The sequence below is a fragment of the Brachionichthys hirsutus genome, unplaced genomic scaffold (assembly GCF_040956055.1).
Source record: "Brachionichthys hirsutus isolate HB-005 unplaced genomic scaffold, CSIRO-AGI_Bhir_v1 contig_517, whole genome shotgun sequence".
Lineage (NCBI taxonomy): Eukaryota > Metazoa > Chordata > Actinopteri > Lophiiformes > Brachionichthyidae > Brachionichthys > Brachionichthys hirsutus.
In genome coordinates, this window is record NW_027180480.1 from 80,592 (window position 1) to 103,849 (window position 23,258).

Here is a 23,258-nt window from a genome sequence, read left to right on the forward strand (position 1 = left end):
AGCCTCTCTCAGAGGGACAGCTTAATCATGCTCATAAAGGTCGACTGGCACCTTTGTGTGTGTACGTACATACATAGTTGTGCACACACTGGGCCAATTGATTGGTTCATGAATCGCTTCACTGGGCATATGCCCAGACTGTTATGCACTGACTGTCGAGTTGACAAACTCCCTCTTTCCCTCCACTGTGTATCTTCCTCTCACAAAAACACATACTGGGTCTCGCTCCATCTTAGAGGCAAGCACACACATGAATATCCAAACATACAAGACAGCAATGGCTTAATATTTCAAGTAGAACTTTGCTCTAGCATTTGTGTGGTGATACATCATTAAATTTGAAGTATTCCTCAGGCAAAGACCACAAACCACATGAGCTCACTTTGCTTAAACGATATACGTCATTCTTGCAGGTAGAAAAATGAGCTGAAAGGTTAGGTTGCTAACATTTGCTGTAAAAAAATGGTGCATCCTTGACTGCAAATATTTATGGATCTATATATAAAATCTAGTGTTGCTGCACTTAATAATGATATGCAAAAGGAACCAGCCTTACCGCTAATCCAAAAAAAGTAATAACTTATGCAGGGCATTTTCCAGCAAGCAATTACATAAATGGCTACAAAGTGGCATGGTAGTGACTTTTTATATTTAAAAAATAAATAAATACTGTTTGATCTCTGCAATTGCACTACAGTATTAATTTTCTACACTGCCTAACTTGATTTAAATATTCTGTGCTGTATATAAACGTTGTGACATTTTCTTTTATACCATTTTATTTCTATAGCGCCAGATCACAACAGAAAGTTATCTCAGAGGCACTTTCAGGTGTAGCAGAGAAAGATAGAAGCCAACTTGACCCACAAGAGCAAGCGCTTTAGCGACGGAGGCAAGGAAAAACGTTCCTTTTAACAGGCAGAAAACTTGAACAGAACCTAAGACTCATAGTGGACGCCCATCTGTGTGGACCAGCTGGGTTGAGAAGGAGGGAGAGAAATAGAGAATGATGGGTAGAAGGGGAGTCAATAACAAGGAGATGGATAGAGAAGTGATAGAGAGCAGGAGCAGAACACAATGTAACATTAAGGCTGCTGCACAATATACTGACTAAAGAGCTGCTATATAAAACGATAAAAGCTAATGCTAGTGATGGGGACATCAGTGTTGAGGGCCACAGGTCCAGGTTCTGCAGCACCATGGACAGAAGGACCTGCAGCCTGAGAGACAGAAAGTGGGACAAACAGAGGGGGAGAGAGCACAAGACTACGGGGAAGAGAGAGGGATTACGGACATATATTTATAACATGATGAAAAGAAATAAGGGAGAAATGAAAATACTTTGTTTGGACTGTTCTAGTCTTTGATTAAAGTCATAAATTATTGCTCAGCTTCAGCTAAATGCATATCTTTTCCTGGCAAATGAGTCATTAAAGTTCACAGCTTGTGACTGGTGGTTTGCTATTTTGTGGATTACAGCTGACTACCGACTATTTAGATCCGCAGCGAGTGGGGAGCGACGAGAAGTCTGTTAATGGGAAATGAGAGTTTTGTGATTGAGTGCTTTTCTCGTATTAATCATCCTTGAGCTGGGGAGCACCACCCCCCCGCACACTGATTTGCCGTTTATCCACAATACACTGACTTTTCTCATTTGCATACCTTTGCAGGCACTGTCCAATTAGGATCCATCACAGTCACGGACTTTCTCATGCCGACTTTGATCTGCTTTTTTTTGCCTCCTCACTGTCTCAAATGTGCTTTTTTTTTTCTCTCCATTGTCAAGATCTTTTTGACTCTTTCCCCTTGCCTGTCTTGCAGAGCTATCTCTTTTTTCCGAGTACTACCCAGACAGATTTTTGAATGAGTCACTTCCTCTCCTCCGATCCTCCTCATAAAAAGGCCAAAAAAGAATCACCACCATAAACTATTTTCCTCTTTCTTGATCTTCATGCTTATTTGCCCCTCTGTCACTTAAAACAAAGTGACATTTACGGACAGTGCATTTTCTCCCCCTGCTCTTAATTTTTGGAGAAAGAACAGAAAAGAGAGGTAGAAAAGCTTGTGAAAAAGAAGTGTTGCAATGGGTGGAAGGTTCCAGGATGCAGTATAGAGAGTATGTGAACTCTTGCATTTTATTAAAAGTTTAATTAAAAAGTCAAACACATTAATGGTAAAAAAAAAAAACATTGCTTCCACCCAAGCCAAGTGTAAAATGACCTGCAGTAATTATGTTATGTAGCGCATGTATAATAACAGTGTGGAATATGTAGCTGTCATATCAAGCTGCTGGAAGGTGCTGCTATTAAGTTATGTTTCTCTTTTTTGATGTTGTAAGCTGTTTAACATGAGTTAACGTGAGTTATTTTATTTTTTTCCTTCCTCTTTATCAACAAATAATCAAAATTGCTGTATTCTTGATCAGTTCAGGTCAGGTTATTTGCCATTTGCAGTATAAAATGCATTGGGAAAAAAAAGCTCAAGTGCACTGTCAACATTTACAGGACACGACTGTAAAATACTTACTGATAAAGTAATCCAATAAATACATTACAATAAACAAGAAAAAAAATCCATGAGAAAAATTTAAACATAAGAATCCAGATATATAATTTAAAACCATCACAGCTTGTGGAAAGAAGCTCTTGGAATGGCGAGCTGTAGAACATGTAATTGAGCGATATCGCTTCCCTGAAGGAACCGTTTCAAACGCGGCCCGGGCAGGATGGCCCGAGGAACCATGAACAATTTGTAAAGCACGGGTTAAGAGTCTTGTTTTATACGTCTCCTCCAGGAGCGGCAGAGTGCAGCCAATGGTCCTGCTGGCCGAGCGAGCCACTTTGTCCAGAGTAAAACCACACAATAATAAAGCTGACTAACACACGTTCAGCCACGCAATAATACAGGTTTAAAAGAATTGTTGTGCCATGTGTGAATTCTCTGAGTTTACATGTCTTCCTTGTCAGTGCTAGTATAGTGTTTGTACTCTATTTCAAGTCAATTGAAAGAGTTATGAGAATTTACATTCTTCAACTATCTGCACCTGAGAATTCCAAATTGTAACAGACAAATGAATTCAATATGCATTTTCCCAAATGTCTTGTACAATGGTAAATAGTCATTTATCCTCTGCCATACCGCCGTGTGGGATAATAACCACCATGCAAGCCACATGACAGATGGTGCTTTTGTTTGCGCTGATCAGTTGCAAAATTGTGTTACAGAGACAGAGACAGACTCAGAATCGACGTTGCACTATGTCATCGGAGCTGTCTTATACAGGACTTTGGGCATCATCTTACCTGCACCAAAGTGAGTAATTCTCTTTGATCAATTGTTTAATATTTCATAATTATTCATGCATTCCAAGCTATATTTTCATCTTCTGATTCTTGCTGGGTCCTTGGTTTTACTTTTATATGCCTCTTTTTTATATACTTTCCCAGCAAGTTTTCATTCCCCATGTATTCACTTATTTTCTTCTTGTTCTGACTACCTTTCTATTTTTGGGCCCTTTGTTCTTTGTTGAGTTCCCTCTATCTAATTCCAACCTAGTCTCTTATAGCGTATGTATTACTTTCCTTCTCTCCTTGTGTCTGCCTAGTTATCAAACAACTGTCTTGGATCTCCCCAGAAAATAAAATAAAATCAAAATTCCCTAGATGTTTTTCCTCTCTTCTGCATCGCCCGGGTATTTTTGGAATAATACAGGAGAATTGGTGTAGGCTTAATGGGTCCTGAAACTTTCATAGGACTCGCAAAAACAGAAGTAAGGCGAAATAAGGAGGTTTTCAAAAGGCCACTTTGATGAGATGTTTGCTGGCCCTGGGCACTTTGATTCAGGTCACTGGTCTTAGTTGTGAAAAAGCCGAATCTGTTAAAACCCTTTTCTCCCTGTAGCTCTGCTGAATTCTAATAGGTCTATTGTTCTGTTTTAGTTTAACTTTGGCTTTCTGTCTTTAGATTTCTTATTATTAATGAGGTTTTTATTTGTATTTTTATTCTGTGTTATGTATGCATTTATTTCAATATAAATAAATGTATTTCATGTTCATTCATTTTTAAAATATGTCTGGGGAAAACGTGGTTGCGTAATACATAATTTAAGAATGATAAACATACTAACATAATGTGTATTTATGTATTTAGTTATCATGATTATTATTTTTGTCTCCCTTTAGTCCCCCTGCAGTGATTAACTCCAAGATCATGACAGTGACAGTCCGACCAGAACCACAACCCAGTGAGCCCATGGTGGTGGTGGAGCTGTCGCCCCTTATTAATGTAAGTTTGACAAAATAAAAATATTGTTAGCGTTAGCGCTGAACTGCTTCCATGATTTCATAAAAATTACAATTTCCTTCATTTCAACATTAGTCTGTTAGAAATTAATGAACATTCCCTCTTTATTTTCATAATTTGAACTCACCTAATTACTCAAAGGTTTAATTTGAATGTGGAACTACTCAACATTTTATGAGTAATATCATAATAAGTGTGCTGCATGCAAAACAATTTAAATTGTTCATCTGTTTGAGGTATTTTCCAATTCAAGGGTTTGTATTTTTTTATGATACACTTGTATACTGAGCAATACATTTACTGGAGGTTTTTAAGGATTTGATTTCTCCCAGTTGACCCATGTTTCCAGAGTTTAGATGAAAGAGAAAGTGCCGCATACTATAAAGTGCCACAGCACTCGGCGAATTGCCTGAATAAATACAGACCCTTTTGACACCCTTGTATCACAACGTCTCCTGGTACCTATTGAGATTATGTTACAGTAGAGTGTTTTTATAAACGACTTGTGAGGCGTCTTCAGTGGAAAGGACTAAGTGCAAGTTTAATGAGAGGCACTCTCCATGACCTCAATAAGATGTGGGTTTCATTAGCCATTCTGCTGTGTAAAGGTGGACACAGTCTTGAAAATAATGTTGAATATTTAATGGCTCTCAAGAGATAGTGCAAACAAATTTACACACATACCCAAGTCGGTCTCTGGCTGTGTCGACCGGGACCTGCCTACTCATTCTTCATCCCTCGGCACTCCACCCATCGTCTTCTTTTAAACCATGGTTTCATTACTTAAGCATGGCATTTCCTTCATATTTCCATGATCCTGTTTTTTAACTTCAGGCAAAGCAGACATCCTTCAGGTTTTGCACCGTCACTTTATACTAATCCGAGCATGTTACTTGCTAATTGAAGCCTCCAGCTAGGAAGGGATACTTTTCCTGCAGTGTGCAATACAGGACTAGGACATTGTTGCGGCCACGTGCATGTACATAACTTTGAACAATGTTTTGTGGGGCTATTTTATATGATTAAATGAAGGATTTAATTATAGATTTTTCATGCTATATAATAATGTGGATAACTTCCAAGTGAAACTCATCCGGATTAGAGAGACTAAGCTAATTCTGGGCTGGGACTCTTGTTTACCTCTAAAAGGGGGTGTCTGGGTCTCCAAATATTCCATGTTATATAAAACATCTCTGCTTTAGAAACATCACACACAAGACTTTCTGGAAATTTATATTCAACCTTGTTTAATATGATCAGGATAAAAGTGACACCCAGTTTGTTCCATTTCATTTTCAAATGTATCATCTGTAATGAGAAGTATGAAAACGTTTGCTTGTTTGCTGAACAAGTGTAACCTTGTTCCGTTACAAAACTGATGTCATGGAATTAGCTGAAACATTCCATGAAATGGCTACAACATAGGTGTTGGGAACCCCTTTAAAAAAAAACTGCCATTCCTTTTGAGTGAAAAAGACGACAGCTGTTAAGACAGACATTACTGGGGTCCATGAATGTGGCTGTCAAACAGACGTTGGTCCCTTTGAGAGGCATTTGTCAACCAGGCGCTGTCATTCTATAACATATCAGAGCTAAAAAGGATGCAGACGTAGTGGGAGTGCAGGGATGGATGTCACTCATGTAAAGACAAGCATGATGCCTGTTGATTGATAGTTGAATGCCACGCTAATGTACGCCCAGGGACACCCAGTGTTGGTCTGAGTGTTAGACGTAGCAAAACGGTGTTACCCATCAGTCTGTGCCGACTGTCTGTTCTTGTGATTATTAATGTTGCATCCGGCCAGCCTTTTGCATCCGGCCATGCCATTGGGATTCACCAAATGATGAGAAATCGGCCATGAATTGTTCAGAGGATTGTCCTTTTCTTTATAGAAACTAATAGTGCAAACTTGAATTTATATCACCTCTTTCAGTCTATTTTTGATTTTTGAAAATCATATTTTTGAGTGTTTTTTCTTCACTGAAGAAGATTTAGATTGTTATTTATGACATAACAGCGTGTGTGGATTTGCTGCTATAATACCCTTTACCATAGGGGGGCGCTCAACGTCAAAGCGCTCTCTGCAGGACACTGGAAGAACCAACTGACTGGAAACAATGAGAGACCTACGGTATCTTCCTCTGCATTAGTCCCCTGATATCGGGCATAGAAATGTGCATCGCTGCTACTATTTGACTTTTACAAGTGGCCTGATCATTCTTTCTTCTAAAGGACCTACAAAGTATAGTGTCAACTTTTATCTTAGAGTCTGACTTCTGCTTTTCTCTTAGAAGACATCAGTTTCATATTTTAAATGCTTTTGATGTAATAATGAAGGCACAAATGCGATCTTGACTCCAGCCTCGGGGTTTCTTGAAAAGTAATCAGTGAAGAGGTGGCTGAAGATCGCTGGTGCCGCAAGTTGCAATGCATCATTTCAAGATATTGATGTGTGATTGATTCTCCGATTGAGTCATAGTGAGTCTTCTTTGCCCCCTCGCATGACTAAGCATTGATAACCAGATGATTCGCCTGCCTTTTGACCCTCAAAGATTGGCTTGTGGCTCCAGCAAGTCGATGGATTGTCAGCTGATCGCGATTCATCAGCATGCAGACAATCGTGATGCTGTGGTGTGACTATTTCTCTCTTTGCTCCAATACTTTTCTCTTTTCATTGAAGACATATAAGATTAGAGATCGAATATACAATATGTGAACAACTTAATGTGGTTTCTTGAGTTTGGTTCCCTTACAGTCCTTCACCTAGAACTACTTTAGTTTTCATGCATAAGTAATTTTAGCGTGACATTTTATATTCCTTTAATACTTTCCACTGTGGTCATACTTATGTAGAAAATTTACTCTTGGATGTTAATGTCCTTTTCACAGCTTTTACCAACACATTATTGTCACCAAAATTGCTTTTTCTTTTACTTAAGTGTACACACACGCGTGCACACACCAACACACACACACACATCTTGTCGGTTTTGCGGCAGCAGCTTCTTTTTGGTGTGCTGTTCTCTGACATTGACAGTTTCTCCACCCCTCCCTGTCTCAATCCTTCTCTTTCATTCTCTGTTTACCTCTTTATCGCCCATGCACCATCGGTCTTTCTCCACTGGCAACTAACTATTCTGTTTTCTCTCTATCTCTTTTCTCTCACTCTCACTCATTCTCTCAACTGACAGTAACAACTTATCTTCTCTCCCTCCCTCCCTCCATATCATCCAGGGTACATCGGATCCTCAGTGCGTCGTCTGGGACTACGGCAACCCGTAAGTCATTCTAAATTATTCTGACACTTGTGTGCATGTGAGTGCGTGCAGTGCAGCAATGCATCTGTCAGTGTGTGTGTGTGTGTGTGTGTGTGTGTTTGTGTTCACGCAGATTAATTATATGAACTGACTGAACTGAAAACAGTCTAATGAAGTACGCTGCATGGGTGTTAATTAGATTAGTCAGTGAGAACAAACACCATTTTCTCTGTCTGTCTAAGAATTTTAAAGTCACACCACTCGCATTGCATCACATGGATTCTCCCTGACTTGTCTATCTAGGCCACTGACACTGACTAGTGAACTACATAACTCGCATCACCATTCAATGTGAACCAGTACAATCGATCACGCTGTTGTAACCATTAACCCACATAGTGATTCTTCTTTTTTTGTCAATACCAAAATCAAATCTGTTCAGAACCATTAAGCCAGCGTTTGTTTCCAAGTCGTGGTCTCGTTATACGTTGCTGCCAGCCGTTGCCTTTCGAATGGCCCCATATCTATTAGCCACAGCAGCGTAACTGCACAGGTGCAGCTTTGTCTCAAACTATAAACAGTCATATTCATGCGGAATAAATGTCATTTCTGCCTGGCTAACATTTATCGGCTAGTTCTTTATCGAGGTAGTCATGATGTTGTTAGCGTAAACAGTTTATGGATTTAGGATTGGGCTCATGGTTGGGAGAAGATGAGGATGCTTTACTGAGCTCAATTCTTCATGTCTGCTTTTGTTAATTGTTTGATGTCACGTTGATTACAAATATTGTTCTAGCAACACTTATACAGATGAGTCATAAGCAGAACAAATATCTTTAATAAGACCTGGGCTTGTCTTGTTGCTGTCTACCGTGACAGTGAGAAGGATGAAATAAAGATTCTGCTCATTTCAGCTACCCTCTTGAGATTTGGAGATTCGGTTACCCAGTTCTGGAGGAGCCATTCCCCTGTGCACAAAGTTTACAATGGGGCTGCAGGTTCACGCAGAGAGGATAAGGAATTGTAACTTATCAAACCACTCTTCTCTATCAAGGCAGGGGAGGAACAAAGCTCAGCAAAGGCAATTAACTAGTTGGCAGATTACAGCTGCAATCAAATTAAATTCAAAGGCATTGTGGATCCAAGCAGAATATAAAGCAGCAGTGTCAATCAACCGAACACACTCAGCATAGGAAGGATGTGGAATATTTCCTGTGTATTAGCTTATTGTTCTGAGCACTCCCACATTATGCAACATAAATGGATTCACACAAATACAAACGCTAGGATGTAAATGTTATATGTGCTATAAACAAAGACTCTGGTCTTAAATATTTTATCCTTTGATATTGTGAAGCCACGAAGCAACCACAGCTAAACATGATTCATTTATAATAAGAGAAACGGTCTTATCCACTACATTGTTTGTCTATTTGCATATTTATTTTTTTCATGTTGGATATTTCTGCTTTGTTAAACTTCCAAGGATAAACTGTTGATCTCTCGAGTTTGTGCACAAAGTAGACCAATTTAGTGAAAATACCATGACATAATTTCAGCATGCTGTTTGCTTGCACAGATGCTCTTAGGGGATGGTGTGAGGCTGTGTAATCTGCCTAACTGGGTTGTGTCAATTGTGAAAATCAAAGCATTGGTTGGAAAATATGGAATGAATCCCCTTTACGTTATTAGAGGATGTGCAAACATACAAGAACAGAGAGTGGCGCCTGTACATGGACCAAAGTTGTGCTCTTGACATGGACAAATAACTTGTATAAAGCTGTTGTTTGTTTGCTGGAGGATATCATCGCTATCAACAGGGCTGTCTGTCAAACTGATCTCCACACTTTAAGCTTGAGTGGGAACCAAATAAAAGGTGGTGAATATCTGGAAAGCATTATAGAGGGAAGGCAAACAGTGTCGTGGCTGACAGCATGAGACAAATGTGTTTAGCTCAGACACAGAAAAGTCAATTTGATGCACTCACATTTAAAAAGTGGCTTGTGTATCTTTTCCACTTCAGTGTCATAATGTGTAGTTGGGTCACGTGCTTGAATTCAGGAGATTAGCAAACCACACATAAGCTCAAATCTCTAAAGCCAACTGTCGTCCACATCACAATTGTCAGTGCACAAACATTTTCAGCAGGGGTCTATTCACAAATCTGAAAGCTATTTCAGTGGTAGCACTCCTTCAATTGCACTCACACTCAGCTGGTTAAGTTGGCCAACAGTTTGTGGTATTCACAGTTCATCTCAGTATTTATCTCCAAGGGTTTATTTATGTATTTCGCCCATTACAGGCCCATATGTTGGCGCCATCTGCCCGCCCAAAATGCCGTGTTCGCCATCCCTCCCATGAGTATGTCGCTTGAACCGACGTTCATTCATTCTCCACGCCAACTCAAATAGATACCTTTACCTTCACATCTTCGAAACATTTGCAATATTTGGAAAACATTTTTGGAGACAGAAGTCTACATGTTGCCATTTTCTTATTTACCTTGAACGTGACTAATTACTGCACATCTTTCCTGTGTTACGTCGCCTCTCACCAACGCTCTGTCTCTTCCATGGGAAGTGATGGTGGCTGTTTTCAGCTTTTTTTCACTAAGTGGTTGCTGTCCTTGCCTCTGGCATCATTGTGCGATGACCCTCACTCTGCCTGAGCATGGATATACGACTAAACCCCCACTGAAATACATCCCCTCACTGCACAGTGGAACTCTCAGCTTCTTTGTCGTTATTTAGAAATTACTGTGGTTACTTCAGATTGTATGTGAGCTACTGACAGATGTTACTGATTCTGCAATCAGAGCAAACTGCCTCTTTGCCTGCATCATTATACAAAGCATCTCTCAAAAATGTATTTATGCATCAATCATATCTTTCATGTGTCCTTTCCAATAAGCATAAAAGCAACCTACTGTCACACAAATGAAAATACTGAAATAGCTATAAATTACACACACACACACACACACTCTAACACGCTTAACAGTGCAGCCACAGAGAGGAGGGGATGAAGGTTTGATCGGGCTTGCTCCACTTTTCCATCTGACGGAGCAGAGGAGATCAAGACTGTGTCAAACAGCGAGCCGGCGTGGCAAGACGGAGTTGGCTAGTAGAGCTTAGACGGGCTCTGTCTCCCCTGGGCTTTACAGGCACGGACAGGCTCTTTGCTCGTTTCCTCAGCGATCACACCAATCCTTGAAGATCATGGGTAACTTGGTAGTTTTGACTCTGGAGTCATAACGCTCTTGTTCTATTGGGAACAGTCAGCTTTAGAGTACTTTTGATTGCTCTGACTTTTAAATGTTCCTGATTTGTAGTTTAGGTGACTCGGTAAAGTAAATTATGTCAGGACTGTTTACTCTGTAGACTTTCTCTTAATTAATTGCTTTTTGGGGGTGGGTTGTCCCGTCATGTGACCAGTCCATGCAGAATGGGCCACTATATCCTATTGAGTGGTAAAGGATAGTTCACAGTTGATGCAGTTTCCTTTTGGCACAGCCAGAGTTTATGTAGCTTTTTGCAGACAAAGAAGACTTGTAATCTGCTCTTAGTTGGGATACGTTGTTGCCTCCAATGCTGCACCTGTAAAATTTGAGATCCACTGGGTAAGTAACACGGTTAAAGTTTATTCTCGGAGACACTGTTGTGCTTAGATTTTTGCGGGGTGAAATTGTGTTTTTAAAAGTCTTATATTCAAGGATAAGTCAAGTGGCGCATTTTCCTTTTGCTTATCTTCTTGACTTTTATAATTATTTTTCTGCTACATGATGCAGGCAGGAAGTAAACTGTGTTTGTGCTTTATAAGATTTTGAGCTGCAGATTTTGGATTTGGTAAAATGATCAGAAAATATATAGTTTTCAGACAAATCTTTCACAATTTCTGATGCAATCTATCTCAAATCTAAAATAGGATCAGAATTAATAATCGATTTCCTGTTCCTGCTCGTGACACAAGGATGATTCTGTGGCGTTTTGTGGCTGTGGTGTGATCCTATATATCTCTTCTCTTCCTGTTTCCTGACTTGATTGCACACCAGGAAGAATGCTAATCCTGGGAAAGAAGCTTATAAATTAGCTCATGACCATGTCAGAGATCAGATTGGGTCATGGAGGTCGATGATGTTGCACCCCGCTCACATAGTGGCATGGGAAGAGGGTGGGGTGGGGAGAGTAGGGCTTTCAGTGACAATAAAGTATATTGTGTGTGTGTCTCTCTCTCTCTCGTTCTCTCTCTCTCTCTCTCTCTCTGTAGTTAGAATTGAGTCAAAATCGGTTTGTGAATGTGAAGGCCTGGTCTGCACAATAGGTGGTAAGAGTTGAGAAAATACAGATACTCTAATATTTGCTGTTTTATAGCTGCAGTGAAATTAATAGGCCATTAATCCATCTGTTCAGTATTTGGGTAACCTTTTTACATACTATCAAATTGAATATTTTTGTATCTGGTTGTAAATGAAAAGAAAATTAAATTTGTGACATTCTAACAAGTGGATTAGCCTTTTTTTTTTCAAATTTTAAGTAAATGTTCCAGAAATATGATTACAAGTTAATTACATTATGCCAAGACATTTTGACCCATAGCAATTCTAACTACACACACACACACACATCATATAATTTATTGACAACAAATTAAACAATTGGGAAGAATAATATGATTTTTTTTCATTTATAAAATGTGTTTTTCTTTTTTCAACAGATGCGGAGACCTAAAACTGTGAAATTATAGTCCAAGTTAAGCTTTTTTTTAGAATAGTCAATTTTTGATACACGTCTACAGGATTAGAACTGGAGGGGCATGGAACCAAATCAGATGGGGAAAGCATAATTTCAGTTTAAATCATTGTTTAAGCCGGTAAGCGAAATACCATGAACCTGCAGCTATAATAGAAGTCAGCTATCATTTACACCTGTGCTTATAACTGTGACACGTCAAAATGTCTTCTGTGAAAAACGTATTCCCTGCAGCGACTAGACTGCACGTACCAGAGAGAATGAACTGTCTTAAAATAGGGCATAAACTACAAGGCTGTAGTTTTGACAACAACCCTGCCCTATCGGTAGAGCTGGTGCACTGTGCATACATACATAAATACAGAGGGAGAAACGAGTCTGTGTATCAAAACAATAAATGGGGGTTGTGATGTGATGGGTGGCAGGTGCCGGTGCGGGGGAGGTGGTCGTTGGGGGCTGGGGGCTGGAGGGACCGTGCTGCCCTTGTTGGACCTGGGATGACAGCTCTTCCCTTTAATGGTGGTTTCGTGCATGCCAGGTCCACCACACCAGCACCTATCGAAACCCAATAGAAACATTAACTCCTCCCCCCGGCCACTGAGTCAGTGGAGGTTGCTGGGTTAGTGTATATGGCACTCACTCCGCTCTACCTCTTCTTCAGATCTTCTGAGACTCTCCTCTTGAGACTTTTGTGAATCTGGTGATTAGGGATGGCTCTTTGAATTGTGGTTGGATGAAAGGGGGTGAAACGAGGAGCACAAATAAATCCTCTGCACTTTCGCTGCAGAACACTGTCTATGCCTCACTTTTTATACTTTTTTGAACTTGAAGGTTATTATTGCTGCCTCTTTCATGTTAAAAGTACAAACTGTCAACATGTCTGCATCTGTATGAATGTGTCCACTTGAGACTACTTAACCTCAATAATTATTTCTAATCCACTCATCACATTATTCCTTCTTTGACTCATTAGTTCCTTGTTTGCAATGTGGATGACCAAATGACTTTAGGCAATGACTAAAGTTATCTCCTCAAAACAGCACATTAAACCTCAGGGAATTCAGTCAATGACTTAACAATATAATGTGCTGAATATTAAACCTCATTCGCACTTAAATTTAAATTCCTGCTATCCATAAGAAAGTTTATGGCCATTTGACTTGAAGGTTTTGTCAGTATAATAAGGATAAAACTTGCTTGTAGGTATCTGTACATGCTTTTTATTTCCATATCCGAGTGATTTTTCTATGTCATCCCTTATAGCTATCGTTATATCTTTGCAGTAATCACTGTTTATTCTTAACACAGTTTGCCCTCTCGTCTTTACTTTTATCCTGTTTAATCACATTGCTGGTCTGTGCATGTGACACAAGTTTGATGTCATAGTTTGCCTAAAATCGGAAATGTGGTACAGAACACTGGACACAGGGCACTATATCTGCTCTGACTACTGTAGTGTATTTTTTTGTCATCTTATTAATGCATGTGTAGCCAGAGCCCATAGGGCCATGTTTTCCTTATGAGAGTGACTACTTTACTTGATACCTTGCGGGAGCTCAGAATGAAAACTTTTCATTTCATGAATTCATGTAACGTCAGATGAATCGTTCTCAGTTTCACGGAGTTCGATCATGACTTTTCTTTTTATAATGTGGAATGCAAATGTAACCCAAAACTTACCTCACACACCGTACACACTTCGGAGGATAACCCGGAGCCCGTATACATGCTCTCGTACTCTCATACTGTATTTTTGCCTGTCTCCCAATTCCCCCACATACATATACAGAAACAAATGAACCGTGCTGCCTGACAAGTTGCCTCACGGCTTCACTGCTGTGGCTTGTTCCTCGATCTTCAGACTTTGAAATGTGCAGATGATGATCATCAGGGAATTGTGTGTGTTTGAATATCAATGTTGATACATGTCATTTCATTTTTGAACTGCCTGTCAGCAGTACATTTAGCCTTGGGCAATGTAGTGCGTGGACTTAACACTTTGCCATTGGTTGTTATTTTTATCAATTCATCACTATATTGATTGACAGTAATTGATTATGACTGCTTTTTTGGTATTCATTATTCCAAATCCAGACAAATTCAACGTATTTGGTCATTTGGTGTATATGCATGCTCATATGCATTAGTGTAATTTTGATTAATAAATTATGTGCTAAATTGACCTTTCCATCAAACACGCCCACATGACTTAGTAGACCAGTCATGGCGCTACACGCCATCTCTGGGCTACACGTGAATGTGTATCTGTTTGCTTCCTCAGACAAACCATCCTAGCGTGTTTCGGTTTGCATGTGGACAGAAAGGCAACAAAAAAAAACTAATAGAAAATAGTGAAACATTGCAGTCACTGCTTGTGTAACAGCGACGTCCCCGGACGACTGGAACAAGTAGGGTGACATTGGTGCCAGCAGGGTAAAATAACCTGCCATTGCATGCACATGTTGATCACTGCATATTAAACATATAAAGTGGATGAGTGAACTTGATGGTGAAGAAAAACTGTCCTCTGAAAAGTTCTGTTCCTCTTTATCACCCACTTCTGAGTTGAAACTTCATATAGATGCATTAAATCATGTGACTGTATTTTAAGGTGTGTATTTTTCTCATCCCCACTGCTTATGTCCCATGTGTTTCTCTCCCACCTTCAGGGAAGCTGGCACAGCAAACTGGGCCACAGAAGGCTGCCAAACGCTTGCGTCAACAACTGTCCACACCAAATGCCTGTGCAGCAAGATATCCACCTACGCCGTGTTAGCGCAGCAAGCTAAAGACTCGGTGAGTGTTCTATGAACAGCCTAATGTACTCTGTTGGACCAGGTCAGTAGCTGCTGAACTATCTATTATTTAATCTAGATGCTGTCTCAATCTGTTGAATTTTACTGTAAATTACAAAAAACTGGATGGATTTCTACTTATTTTTGATTTTGTGATGCACTGCATAATGTTGGTCTGGTGTAAGACATGTTTCTTTGCACCACTGATGAAAAGACAATTGCTGCAGATTGATACTGTCAAGCTTTTCTGTTGTTGTATAGAAATGTCTTGCCCTTGTTTGATTACATGTTGATTAATGGGATTTATTTTCAGCTGCCGCCTTGTAATGAGAGAGAAAATTCGTCTAAGTTAGCCTTCAACATGTAACTGTGGATGTTTGACATGATTAGACAAGGCTGTTTAGCATTTGCAGCTTGCTGTTGCTTTGGTTAAGAAATAGGAGTGAAGAAAAATCCACTTTCAAAAGTTAACTTTCGTCTCCTCCTGTGGGTAAAAACTTCTGTTTTGGACCCGGAGGATAACGTGGGGATTTTAGGCCTTTATTATTTTGTAAGCTCCAGGCTGTCTGTCTACAGATCTCTCTTCCAAAATTCAGCTGCATGGCATCTGTTTGCAAAAGTCATATCATATTCAGTTATTTGCATGAACATCACAAACGTGGAAGTCAAGATCACAGAGTTAGTACCCAAATGTGTCCGCCCTCTGTGTGTAACCATGAGGCTGAACTGATATGTTTGCCATGTGCAGGGGAATTAGCTACATGGGATACTGGTTTGTAAAGACAGTTATCACTGTCAAGTTTCAAATATTCTAATTAATCTAACAGTGTCTTTGAGGTCAACTCACGTTTGGAGACAAGTGTATTCTGTATTATTGGCACTTCCTCATTGGCTTCTGTTTCTGTCACCAGTTTGGACGTGGCTACTTTCCCTTTCACAAACACTTGCATTAAACGAACTCCAAAAAAATACCATTTGCAAATGACAAAGAATTATCATTCTGCAATGCAGCAAGTCCTTGTGGACTCATCATCAATCATGTCAAGGGATTGAAAGCATCATGAATCTGGTTAGATCTCATTACCCCCTCGTCACTGCTTTCTTTGACTGATTTGTTTGGCCAAGTACTTTTGCTTTTAACTCATTTGCAACTCTTTGCAAAGGTCAACAGATTGAAAATATGATTTTAGCTTTCCTCACCTGTTTGTGTTGAACAAATTGACATGGCTGTGAATTGAATTATCGCATTAATAAAACGAGTGCAAAAGCTTGTGAGCTCAGATTTACTGCACTTTTGTGCTTCCGGAAGTATTTTTACTGTGTTTGGAAGTCACCTTTTCTCATTGTTGAAAATATGATTCTGCATTTTTCCCCACCACATTCTAATTATGTGGTGGAATGACAACTGTACTTATTCATTATGTTTCCCCTCAAAGCCCGAACGTGAACTTGAATGCCCACTATATGGAAATACTCAGTGGCTGCAGACAAATCTTTCAACGGAACAATATAAAGAAAAGGACCAGGGAGGGGAAGCACGCTGATGTTTTTGGCCTTTCGTAATCATCCTTCTCTTCCTGGTACAACCCTTAAACCCAGTACTGAGAACCAGAAACTATGTGTCAGTGTGTTTGTGTCAATAGCTCTTAGTCAGGAACTGTTGTGGCCGGTGAGTCGGTGCATTTTGTCGCTTCAGGGCCCTCCAGTCATCTTTTTATTCCAGTGGAGATTGGATTGTATCGAGGAGGAAGTAGAGCAGATTGAATTTGGCACAACTCAAAAAATCCCAGTCACACCCAGACATGCAATGTTTGTAAATTAAAACAACCGCACACACAAATAAACATGAACGGCGTGGACATGGTTCTGTGTGCACAATGAAGACACATTTTTTTTCTGCTGTGTCCAGGCGGTGTGGCTGCTGGAGCAGAGCTAAGTATCAGCCGCCCAGCTCCGACAGCTTATCCTGGGCCACGGCGCTAGGGACAAGGGAGGTTGAGGATTAGCCTCCATGTTTAATAGAAAAGGAAGGGAGGGAGGGAAGAGGAGAGAGGAAGATGGAGGGATTTAGAAGCAGTGCTGCCATTACAGGCCGTTTACAGTGCAGCGAGGGATAGCCAGTTAATCCTGTTTACTTTCTATAGCCTTTGAGATGTCCATGCTTATGTGTGAGTATACCTCTGTGTGTGTGTGTGTAGGTGTGTGTGTGTGTGTGTCTACAACAGACCTTCAAACTCAGAAACAAAGCAGAGGTTGCTACTTGGGAGCAGTTTCTGAAACCTTTTACAGTTCCATGCCGCTTCATAAATTCTACCTCCAGCTATGCCCCCACCCCCCCACCCTCTTCTCTCTCATACACTTATATGATTTTTATCATGTCTGTAAGCCCCCCAAGGCAGTAGACGCTGCTGAAAAGGGATCACAAATCAAACTTCCTCTGCTCTACTCTGGTTGTACAGCCAATTCACTTCGGTGCTTTGTGTGTAGCGTTAAGGCTAGTGTTAATAACAAGGCCTTATTATTGTCCATCCAGAATAACCACAGTTCAAACTCAGCAACTCAAGAAAGCTGCTTAAAGGCATTTTAGGCATCTCTATTAAATTATACTCTGTTAAAGATTCTCCTCATGATCACCAGAGACCTACTGTATTAAACCACACGTATTCTCTATTATGTTTGTCTCAATAAAAAATGTGTTGTGACGCTCTCTATGACTTAAAATCTAAAATCCTATTAGACAGAGTCAGCAGTGGTCAAAGTTGCAAAGGACCTTTTAGTTGCCCCAGACAAGGTTCTTGTAGTTGTCTTGCTAAATATTTTTGTTGTAGTTTATATTTCTGACCATCATAACCCAATACATTGACTACAACATCACTGTTTCTTCAAAATATGCACACCCTCAGGTGGTTGCCTGGTCATTGATTCATTACTTCACATGTCACCCATATCAAGCGATGAACCTTTCGAGGTAATTAATTATTGAATTCTTGAAGCATGTTGCTAGAGGCCATAGTAGAATAAAGAGCGGAACGCTGAAGGATTTGACCTGGGATCAGAGACAGAATGTGATACAGAGAGGAATCTCTCTGCTGGAGGTTCTGTGGTGTACATTTGGGAATATTAGGGACAGACTCATTTTCTAGGAGAGGAAATGCTGAGGCCAGGAATCAATCTACTGTACAGCCGGCTGCCACAGTTCCCCCTATCCTACCTTGATGAAAATAACCTGTGAATCCATAGACAGCAGGGGGGGCTCATCTGGGGGCTCAGAATGCGGCTATGCTGTTTCCAACCAGGCTATTTTGCAATGCTAATAGACAATTCCGACTGTAGAACTTCCCATGTCTATTTGTAGACAAGTTTGAGATGAAATCTGTTTGCGTATGAAATTGAGTCATTCCTGCAGCCAAGGCGTGTGGATTTGTGCAATAGGCTGGGTTGCAACAACCTCCCATTGTAATGTTTTAACCACTAACTATGTGATTACTAGATTGTCAGGGACTTAAATTGCTCTAGTTGTGTCGAGATTGAAATTAATTTTAAACATTCTTCCAAAGTAGCATTTGTAGCTTGAGCTGCTGTTAGATTCAAAGCTTCTCCGAAGCTAAATATGAGCTAATAGTTCAAATGTCACCTTCAACCTTAATCCAGTCAGCGTGGATGAATGTTTGGGACGCTGCCAGCATTTCCACAGCTCAAATGTAAGTGAATTTGGAAAACAATTTCCACAGAAAAACATTACAAGTGCTCCCTGGTTCTGTTGAGGGTTTCCCAGAGCTGTTTCAGCCCTGTCTTCTCATGAAATGAGTTACTCGACTTAAATTACTGTAATTTGAGCCATTTATTTTGCTGCTATTGGTGACTCACAAGTACCTAAAAAAATAACCTGAAATATCAAAGAGCTGAGTCTGTTATTTTGACTCGTAACTACCAAACTAACTGCTTTGACTGTATTTGGGGGAAAGGGATTATTAAAGGGGTCGATAATAATGTTCATCTTTTTAAATAGTTCTAACCTATCCCTCCTATTGTGCTTTTAGTTCTCTGCTACACTGCAGCCTATTATGGATCTGTAATAATGCATGTATCGCACAATGTTGTGCTTCGTCTTTCTGTCAACTCAAGTTCATGTCAATATTACAAGTCTCGAACTTCCATTTGCTATTTGTGGGCTGAACACCTCATTGATTCATATTGCTTGGCAATCGTGCTGTCATCATTTTCAGAGAGGAAACCAGTAATCATGTATTTATAGTATCTCCGTGTTGTTGTGATAACTGAGATGGCGCGATGAAATACACTGCAAAAGATGCCTTCAGACACTTACGTTAACAGAAACAATAATAAACAACCGTTATTCCACATTAAGATGATGCCCACTAATGTTTCATATTTTGCAAATCCAGCTGCTCTCGAACAACATTAGCATTCGTTTCTAGTTGCGTTACCGCAAACTTTTCAGCCTTTTTGGTGTTAGTCGACACAAACTCCTGATGGAAATGTCTACCTCTCATTAGCTACGTTCCCTGCCTGAACTGAACACGTAGCACATACTGGTGGTTTTTAGAGTTGTAAAAACTAAAACACGTGCACGCTCTGTGTATATCACACAAATTATTGTAATGGCAATACTATTCCATCATTTAGGACATGCCGTCCGACACTTGACACTAACGTCGCATTAGTCCAATATGCGAATATGGTATTATATCAGCCGCTTTTTCATAATCTGCTGAATGGCGGTATGAAGCACCCGCTCGGTTCATAGCACTGTTGTGCGCGCAGAGCAGCTAGCATGGCTAGTGTTAGTTGTATTTGACTAATTTCACATTATTTTGTCTTTGTGTTCATTTTAGCATATGATGTTTTTGGTTTTCAGGAACTAATCCATATAGGACTGCAGTGTGAGACAGTGCAAAAGCACCACATTGGTAGAATATATAAATACTGTATACAAAAAGAATCTTGAGGACTTCCTTGCAATAGAGCCATGGAGGGGTGGGGGGGGAGAGTTGAGGTTGCAATGGACATGGATTCAAATAATGGATTGGGCATTTCTGATGATGGAGTCGGGGATAAAGGAATGGGGAGAATAATGGGCGGCAGACGGGGAGAAAAGGTGGGGAGGTAGCAGGATAGGTAGGAGTGACAGGAGGAGGAGTGTCAGTGAGAGGAGATAAGTAGGTTAAACTTCCTGAGCTTAAAATAGCTATCTCCTCCATCACATGCTAGCCAAGCTGCCCATGGGAGCCTGGCCGTACACAGCACAGCCTAATCCGGAGCCTCTCTCTCTGTGCCCCCGCCCCGCCAAAGGCAACATAATATCACTCTGTCCATTTAGATCAGGGTATTTGTGTGATTATATGTCTTCAAGCTTGGTGTGTCTCTGCCTGCGCTGTTTCCCTTTTTTGGGTTTCATTCCCTTTGTAGCATCCTTCCACATTACGAAATCCAATGCTTAATCTTATAGTCATGCACACAAACCGTAAATAACTATATTGTCCAACACCCATTTTATGCTAGGAATAACAGCAACATACAGTATTTGTCAGCCGTTTGCAGATAGTACGTTTACTGATTACTACAGCCTTAAAATTATCCAACCCCTTAATGACTCCTTCATATCTGCAGTACTATGTAGCAGATGCCATTCTTGGGTTTATGTAATGCAACGGCCAGAGATTGGATTCAAGTCAAGCACCTAATCATCTAAGATTTCTTCTGAAACTGGATGGACTTCATGTTCTGCTTGGGATCATTGTTCTTTTGGAATTTTCATTCATGGCCAAGCGTCAACCTCCTCACAGGTGGATAAATATTTTGCCCTAGGATTTTGTGACGTCGGTGAAAGATTAAGCCTAACTGAACTACGGCACCCGCTTCACCTCCGGACTTGATGCTGATCCATAAGCCTCTAAACAGCATCGAAAAGCATCTTTGTCTCTCAGTCTCTTCTGGAGCTGAATTTCCTTTTGCTTTTGGGTCAGCAGTGGTGAAGGTATTGGAGTTTAGACATGGAGCTCTGAAGTAAACTTAACAGGAAAAACCTTTTGATTAAACTTCTAACAAAAAGTTTGCACTGTTTTTTTAACAACAACTTTATGTTATCATATAATTGATACTGCAAACAGTGTCTAACTGTTTTAAACTTGTAACAACAATCAAAAGTATGGCATTTTGTTGAATGTGGAGAGAAATTGTAAGAAGAAACTGAGCAACATAGACTGTTCTTGTGTGCTGTAATCTGGTTACAGTACACAATAAAGCCTATATGCAATGCAGGTTGGGTTATTTGCTTCTGTGACCCAAATTAACTAATTAAGCTGTTCATCAAATATACATGATGTTTGTAGTTTAAAATGTAATTAAATTGCAAGCAAAACTTTATTCCATTAACTGTCCAGAGGCTAAAGTAAGAGAACGTTTTTTAAAGGCAGTATAAAAGTAATCCCATGAGCATATACGTGTGAGTGTGAGGGTTTATTCCCCCCCACATCATCCTCATTTCATCCACCATTGTCCTTTAACCTTCATCTCTATGTGGTATCAGACACTGCATTGTTCTTATCTCTTCCCCTCCTTTGAGACCTACGTTTTCCTAAAGCTGATGCATGTGGTATCTCTTTCTTCTTTTTCGTGGCTTTCTCTTTTCTTATGAGGCGGCTTTGATTATGTTTCATCTATACCTATCTGTGTGTTTAGGTATGTGTGCACTCACAATGATAATCTGCCCTATTCCACTTTCCACTGGATAAATTGGTTTCCTTTGATGGTCCATGGAAAACCACGAAAGGAACTTTCTCTGGGTGTCTTTTCTCCTCGTCGGTTCCCTCTTTTTTAATCCTTCCTTTCTTTTTCTCATTTATCTTTAACTCTCCCCCACTCCCCATCGCTCTGTGATTTGCTCTCCTTCTTGCTTTAGATTATCTTGAATAGACATGCACACGCTCGTGCACTGATTTTCAATTACTTGGCGCGTCTGCCTGGACGTGCTTTTGTGTCTGACTATGTACTTTATTTGCAGTAAAAAGACACCTCATTAAGTGTGAGTGGACATGGTGATGAACATTGGGGATTTAAGGGAAGGCTAGCTGCTCTAGGAGGTAAATTGTGTGATTGAGAATTTAAAAGCAGGATAAACATGAGGTCCATTTGGTGCACGGTGGGGTGCATGCGCTCTGCACGGCAGCAGTTGCTGTTCATCATAATATTGATGCTCCCTAGGACAGAGGCAGATCAGAGTTGCTGCGGGTATCCATGTCAATATGTTGTCTTTCTATATCATTGTATATGTAATATTTGAAAGTAAGGTGATGTTGCTATCAGCCTTTAATTATTATATCAGTGCATTCATTCTCAAGGCTGCACAGTGGCTAATTCATGTAGGCAATATGATACCGGATTGCCGAGTAGCATTCCAGATGCTGAGGATGCTCAGAACTCTCATTGTGATCTTTGTTTTATTTTTGCTTCGATTTCTAAAGTAGCATTGTGCAATAGAATGTATTGTATTACTAGAAACTAACTATCGGCCCCATCGTACCTGTGAGATTGTTCCTTGCAGCAGAATCTAATCCCCCTTTGTCTTTCCTTCCTTCTTTTATCTCTCTTTAGGACATGGGTCCAACCAGCATCCCCTCGGTACCCCTCATGGTGGGCTGTGGGGTCTCCTGCACTGCTCTGCTCATACTCCTGCTAATTTATGCTGCCTTCTGGAGGTACACACACAATCACACACTGATGTTATGAAATCCAGGCTCACAACTTCACTAATCAGAACAGTTTTTACTTCTTTTTTTTAAATCACGAATCAGGTTACAAAACACATAAAAGGAGCCCAATAAGGAACAAATAATTTGGTTTCAGCAGGGGGTGGTAATTAGTTTCTGGTTACACATGTGACAGATGGAAGAGTCAAGCTTATTAATCTGCAATGTCCAAAGTGATGCTTCTCAGTCCATCAGTCTGTCAGTAATACGTCACCTGTGTGTCGTTCTCTCACTCGGTGCTCTGTAGGTATATTCGTTCGGAGAGATCCATCATCTTGGTGAATTTCTGCCTCTCCATCTTGGCCTCCAATTTATTGATTTTGGTGGGACAATCTCAAACGCTTAGCAAGGTAAGGTGCCGGCCACAGACGGAGCAAGTTTATTAC

General features: G+C 40.2%; 1 protein-coding gene across 1 annotated transcript in view; it reads left to right on the top strand.

Moving 5' to 3' along the window:
- The window catches only part of adgrb2 (adhesion G protein-coupled receptor B2), a gene marked incomplete at its 3' end in the record, with an annotated part of 84,150 nt that overhangs the window by 43,424 nt on the left and 17,468 nt on the right, over positions 1-23,258 (top strand). Inside the window, exons 13-18 of the mRNA XM_068758693.1 lie at positions 3,225-3,312; positions 4,182-4,284; positions 7,538-7,581; positions 14,978-15,104; positions 22,718-22,821; positions 23,120-23,222. Of these exons, the coding sequence (XP_068614794.1) occupies positions 3,225-3,312; positions 4,182-4,284; positions 7,538-7,581; positions 14,978-15,104; positions 22,718-22,821; positions 23,120-23,222 (569 nt within the window). The remainder of the gene's footprint in view (positions 1-3,224; positions 3,313-4,181; positions 4,285-7,537; positions 7,582-14,977; positions 15,105-22,717; positions 22,822-23,119; positions 23,223-23,258) is intronic.